We start from the raw sequence: 6,900 nt of genomic DNA on the forward strand, positions 1-6,900 counted from the left end.
AAAAGCTGTCCCGTGGTTCCAATAATGATTGAACTGATGAACCACCACCCAGTTTTTGAGTGTAAGAACAAGTTAGACTTCAGTAAGGAAAATACGACAAATTAGACCTAAAAAAAAACACTTCATTTCTTGAATTGTTATATAATTTAAATGCATATTACCACAGATTATCAATGGATGGTTTTCTGAAGAATTATTAGGTGTTTATCTCGTGCATAAAACGAGAAATTCATATAGAACCTCCGCAGACTATATTTCGTGTGCACAAACACACACACATATATATATATATATATATATATATATATATATATATATATATGAAAAGAAAATGAAAATGAAAGCATAAGCTCCTTCTGATCCTTCTCATTGAATCATGTGAAAATGTGAAGGGGAACCTATAGAACTGACTTTAGTAAACAAAAAGAACCCTTTTGGCCACTTTAAACAGCTCAAGGTTTAATTAAAATGGCAATCCATTATCGGTGGCTTCTTTTTGAAGAATCAAGCAGGAAAAGAAGGGAACAGCTAAACATCAAGTGTAAAGAGAAAATGTTCTTGTTCCCCACATAGACCAGGAACACTTGTACAGTTTTAAGTTAACCAAATCTACTATACTGACATGCTGTTGAAGGAGGATCTGGGCTGATATGTCTTCACAAAAGCTACATCTTTCCCAGATTTTAGCTCATATTCTTCATCACACTTATTAGAACAGAAGTGGAAGAATCAGACAATTAAGACAACTGTGCACAATGTGTAATTTTATTACAACCCCCCAAAACCCACTAACATCTGTACAAATTTTATACAAAACTTAAAAAAAAAAAAAAAAAGGACTCATAAAAATGCACAAAATGAGTTTATGTACAAGAGAAAGCCAGAATTGGTTTTCCTCCAGCCTGTTTTATGGTTTAGTCCAGCAGTCTGATTGTATCAGAGCTGCAGTACTCTGATTACCTGAAAAGGTCAGTTCATTGCACTTAGTTCACTGCAGGGTTTGGTCACATGACCGTGCATGTGAGTGTGAGGTCCGCCGCTGTATTCAAAAATCCGCATCCAGTCTGAAGGCGTTGTCTGTGGGACCCGACATCACGCCCATCCTCTGATACTCGCCAACCCGCTTCTCAAAGAAGTTGGTCTTTCCCTCCAGAGAGATGTTCTCCATGAAGTCGAAGGGGTTCTCCACCCGGTAGATCTGCAGAGAACACGCATACGACAGGTGTTTAAACGCACCTGGTTTGGCTGTAAAGCAGCACATGTGGACGGACAGCAGGTGAGTTCAGTCAGGCGTCTGTGTCGCGCTGCTGCTGGTCTGACAGAGAACCACATGCTCCCGATCAGCCTCTGCATCGGCGCTCAGCCCCCATCACTGGCTGAGGTCCGTACCCTGCGCCACTCATCACTACAACACCTACTGATCCCAGCTTTGATGCGTTTTACTGTACGGGTGATGTTACCTTAGAGAAGCCGAGCTCCAGCAGCAGTCTGTCAGCTACAAACTCGATGTACTGCTTCATCATATCGCAGTTCATCCCGATCAGCTTCACCGGCAGAGCGTCGGTCAGGAACTCCTGCGCGCACGCACGCACACACAAAAACACGCAGACATTAGAACCAGTGACGCCAGTGTGAGCAGCAGCAGAGAAACCAGAGCTTCCACAACCCACCTGCTCAATCTCAACAGCGTTCCTGATGATGCTGACAACCGTTTGTGAGGACGGCTTGTTCAGCAGGTGTTTGAACATCAGACAGGCAAAAGTCACAGTGCAGACCCTGAAGGCAACACACAGTATTAGGGATGGACACTCTGGAATCAGTACTTTGACAATAAATAAATGACAAAATGAATCCAGCTCCATGATTGTGGGAGCCTAACAGATGCCACAATGTCACCATGACGCTAGTGTTGTTTTCACGTTTTAGGAGGTATAATGCAGGTTATTGAGCACTTTTATTTCTTTGTAGAGCTTTAATTTTCAATTTGTAATCATTTTAAAAATGATTTCCATCTGAATTTTATTTGATTACTCAATAATTGCATTTGGTAATAAGTTTATATCTCATATTACCCTTGTAATAAAATATTAATGCACACAATGAAATCATGTGATTTTCCTTTAAGGGGCACAAAGTGTTGGTAAAAAAGAAAAAGGTACCATAAACCAATAGTATGGTATTGAAAAGAAAAAAGTTGGTATCACTCATCCCTACATGAGATGAAATCACTGCTGATCAGTTACTGATCTGTGTGTGTGTGTGTGTGTGTGTGTGTGGTCACCTCGTCTCTGCTGATGAGCTCGTTGCTGAAGGTCAGGCCGGGCATCAAACCTCTCTTCTTCAGCCAGAAGATTGCAGCAAACGACCCCGAGAAGAAGATTCCCTCCACGGCGGCAAAGGCCACAACACGCTCTCCTGAGTGATGGATAACACACACACGATCAATATCAGCGTGGAGCAGCAGCATTATGTGTGATGTCACAGTGAGCGGGGCTTACCATAGGTGGCGTTCTTATTGCCGATCCAGTTGAGCGCCCAGTCGGCCTTCTTCTTCACGCACGGCAGAGTCTCAATGGCGTTGAACAGGTACTCTCTGAGGGTCATTGAACGCGTGGTCAGACAGAACAGAGCGGCAGAGCTCAGAAAAAGACCAATCAGAGAGCATCTCACCTCTCTTTGGGCTCCTTGATGTAGGTGTCGATCAGGAGGCTGTACATCTCTGAGTGGATGTTCTCCATGGCGATCTGGAAACCGTAGAAACATCTGGCCTCGGTTACCTGAACTTCCTGTGTGAAGCGCTCCACCTGGCGGTCAAAGTGAGAGAAAAGGTTGAAGAGACAGGTCGACCCTGAACATACCACCACATAACTGATCAGCAGCAGGTTCCTCACCAGGTTCTCATTGACGATGCCGTCACTGGCGGCAAAGAAGGCCAAGACGTGGGAGATGAAGTAACGCTCTTCATCCTTCAGAGTGTCCCAGTGCTGCAGGTCCTTGGACAGATCCACCTGGACAGACAGCAGCCTTGAACTCAACTCTGTCCTGCAGCTTCTAATGAATGAGTGAGAGAGCAGCAGGGCTCCTGCCTACCTCCTCTGCTGTCCAGAAGGACGCCTCTGCTTTCTTGTACATCTGCCAGATGTCGTGGTATTGGATGGGGAAGATGACAAAGCGACGAGGGTTCTCCTTCAGCAGCGGCTCCTCTTTCTCCATCGCGATGCTGCTCTTCTTCACAGCTTGGGGCTGAAATATTACAACAAATCAGCATGCAGAAGTTAAGGAGATCAGTGATGAAAGACTTTAAGTTATAACTGAAGAAGGCACTGATAAATAATGGAAATGCTGCTTTGTATCGGTCATGTCTGATGGAAGCTCGTGAGCGGTACTGACAGCTGACTGTGCACACCATTGTTGGCGCCACACATGTAATTTAGGCGCCACAATCAGCGGCACCAGCTGCTTCAGTCCATTCATCAAGGCCACATTTTTCAGCTTAATCCTTTCGGAACATTTTCAGTCACTCACCGCAGTCTCGTTGAAGATCCTCCGCGCCGTTTTGGACGCCAGGACGCGGCTGCTGTTCAGACTCGGAGGCTGAAAGGAACCAAGGCCCGTCAAAGAACGGAACGGAACGCCATATCGACAAAGACACTGATTGATGAGCTCCATGTTGAAGCTTCGGTGTCACAACTTTCTACACTTACCGTGTTTTCTTTGTCCAACAACATGCCGCTCATCTGAGTGTTCAGAGTGTTTTCGTTCTTAACAGAGAGAGGGGAACGCGCGGTCGACATCGTGACTTGTTAAACTTAAGGTGGACACAATAAAATAAAGAAGACTAGTAAAAAAAATAAAATGACACTTAAAAAATTACTGACAGCTACACTAACAGCTGGCACCCAGATAGGAGTAAGAATGAACCGGCTTCTATCTGCTGCTACCCTTTTTATTGAAAACTTGGCGCTAGAACAAAGCTGACCAATAGGAACACAGCTTATAGAGCCCCTTTAAAGTGACGCAGCGACTGATCCAATCAAATGAAGAGCAGCGCCTCGTGATCAGAGGACGACTGCGGGAATTTCAAACGATGTTACAAAACTATCAACCGATAGTGTTACAAAATGTGAAAATCAGTTCTTATGAAACATTGAAAATTTCAATAAAAAACATGTTTTACATACAATGATTATACATAAACTCTAAGATAATATGTTTGAGCCACCCAGCTCCGTAGTTTTGGTTGCAAAGTACATATTTATATTGTAAGTACGTTACTGTTTTATGTAAAGCACTTTGAACAGTCTTGTACATGAAATGTGATATACAAATAAATTAGCCTTGCCTTACTGTGGATGAATTAGAAAACCACAGAAACAAAACATGCCCAAGAAATATGTTTGTTGTTTTTCACTCAGACTGTAAACGTAGATTGCAGCTGAGAATTCACAGAAAACCTTTTTCTTAACTTCATCTCAATGTTTTTGTTTCCGACTTTTATTTAAACATATTTGAAGTCCTATATCCCATTGTTTACCATCTGTGTCCCGGTGCCGCGCTTTTTGTTTACTGTCATTGTGAGGCGTTGTCAAAGAGAGTTAGCGCCAAAAATATTTTTACACAACAAATCATTAGAATTTACTATTTACATATAATGTGTAACTTAAAAAACAAGACCCATATTCACCCTAAAAACAGTCAGAAAATCAGATAAAAGAGGATCACTTCTCCAGTATATCACTTTGTTATCACTTCAACTTGAACTCGAATTTATAGACTGGATTGTACTTTGTGGCTCTAACAGACCGCACATCTTCTACCTTTTTAGGTCATCGTGTTTTAGGTTCTGAAGCCATAACCTTTCACTTTACATTTCCCTCTAAATCCAGCCGTCTTTAAATGGAACTCTTCCCTCGCAGCTGGTTAAGTAACCTGATAACTGTTTCCGGGTTAAGTTCGAGGCGAACACTCTGATTGGTTGCTGTGGAAAACAACAAGAGTTCATGTTCGACTTGGAAGATTCGCGCCATCTAGTGGCCGACAGGAGTTACTCTATGTGCCAAAAGCAACGAGAGAGTCTGATTCCGTCATTTTTTTCTTTCTTGATTTAGTTTCTAGTTTTTTCCAGATTAGTTTTCAAGATGTCATAAATAAATGAACAAATCAATGAATAAATTTATCTGAAAAATTTTAGATGTTTATAATAGTGATAATAAGTCTATTGTTTAATTTAGTTTTGTTATGTTGAAAATAAATGTTTAAAATAAGTAGATTGAGATATTATGTACACATACATAAAATATTCATTAAATTAACCTTGATATATGTATATATACACTTCAGGACCATAACCTCAAGCCGTCAGGAAAGCTGACGAGCTTTCCTGCTGACTATCTGACAGAAAGGCGTTACATTGGAAATATATATACAGTATTTATCTCTCGCAGCTGCTGCAGAGACTCTGATTATCTGATAGAAATCAGGACTTTAAAATCACATATTTAATCTAAACCCCCCCCCCCCCCCCCCCCAAAAACAAAAAAAACCCTGAAAACCAGCTGCAGGTGGCTTGTCACTCTGGTGACCTTATCATTATGGAGTTTTGATTATCCCTGACATAGTTTCAAGAAAAAAACAAAACACACAAAAACAACCTGGAGAAAACACTGGGAAAATCAATTTTCTAATAAATTTGAAATTACCCACAGAGTTTGAGTTTAGTGTTTTGATACAGAACTTAAATATAAAAATAAAATATAAAATACATTTAGAAAAGAAATACTTCAAGTTCTGGACCACTTCTCAGTGATTAACCACAACTGTATTATCAGCACGGGTCATGTCAGTTTCTTTTGATTTCTTTTTGTTTTTTGTAAATCAAACATTCAACTAATGAAGGGTTGCAGAAGAAAGTCTCTGGTTTGCAAAGCTGCATCTAAACAAATCACAAGACTTCTGGAACATGTCCTTTGGACAGACCAGATATAAGTGGTCCAATTGCACAAAAAAAAAAAAAAAGGGATGAGCTGGGCTTGTTTTGCAGCCACAGGACATGTTGCAGTGGACCGTGAACTACTTTCAGCTCTTGGTATTTTGCAAGCTTCTTGTTGTCTTTACGTATATTTTATGGAGACAACAGCATTTGTATTTATCTGAACTTCTCATTATGTGGGTTAATCTTAAATCTTAAATTAAAATTGTAAACAAGGTTTTTAAAAGCTTTTCTTGAAATCCCACTGATGAAATTCTGCAGCAGAAATCAGATTGAATTTTTCTTTACAGTGAAAATCCAGTCAGAGTTTAAAGAACCTTTTAATGGATCTTTTATTTGAAAAAAAATATTGGCATGAAATCAACAAAATATTTATAAATAAAGAGCACGTGAATATGCATTGGCCTTCAAAATGATAACATAAAACAAAAATATTAATAATAATAAAACAGATGTAATGCATTCATGAGTTTATCAGAAAGAGTAAACGTGCACAGTTAAACTGCTGTGGTGGATCATTCTGCTGGAAGTTTTCCTTCAGAATTCATCATAGAACTGGATGCACAGCAAATCAAGTTATCTTGAAGCCATGAAGCAGTGAACTCCTGCGGATCGTCTGGCAGTGTTGCTGCTCTGTTCATTGCAGACCTTTGAGGCATCCACCAGTTCTTACTGATCCACAAAAACAACATAAAAAAGAAGTCAGGTTTAATCTATTTGGCACTGAAGTAGCTTATTTTGGGTTTAGAGTTAATTGTTGTAGCTTCACCACAGAGGAACACGAGCAGCGCGGCGGTCAGTGCGACAAACTGGATGTGAACGAAGTCCAGCTTTGGTCCTGCAGCAGCTCGAGCTCAAACTGCTCACCTGAATCTGAAAACGGATTTCAGTTTGGACCATTTGAGTCTAGA

At 40.7% G+C, this 6,900-nt stretch overlaps 1 protein-coding gene across 1 annotated transcript; it reads right to left on the bottom strand.

The window, feature by feature from the left end:
- Positions 1-749: 749 nt before the first annotated feature.
- Positions 750-3,954, bottom strand: LOC121633485 (ribonucleoside-diphosphate reductase subunit M2-like). The gene is given in 11 exon segments (XM_041975563.1): positions 750-1,198; positions 1,461-1,574; positions 1,671-1,760; positions 1,762-1,776; positions 2,282-2,415; positions 2,499-2,593; positions 2,671-2,804; positions 2,892-3,008; positions 3,091-3,243; positions 3,526-3,594; positions 3,705-3,954. Coding segments are annotated over 11 exon segments (1,164 nt in total). The 5' UTR covers positions 3,795-3,954; the 3' UTR covers positions 750-1,045.
- Between the last annotated feature and the right edge of the window lie 2,946 nt (positions 3,955-6,900).

This window comes from Melanotaenia boesemani, chromosome 22 (assembly GCF_017639745.1).
Source record: "Melanotaenia boesemani isolate fMelBoe1 chromosome 22, fMelBoe1.pri, whole genome shotgun sequence".
In the NCBI taxonomy this organism is placed as follows: Eukaryota; Metazoa; Chordata; class Actinopteri; order Atheriniformes; family Melanotaeniidae; genus Melanotaenia; species Melanotaenia boesemani.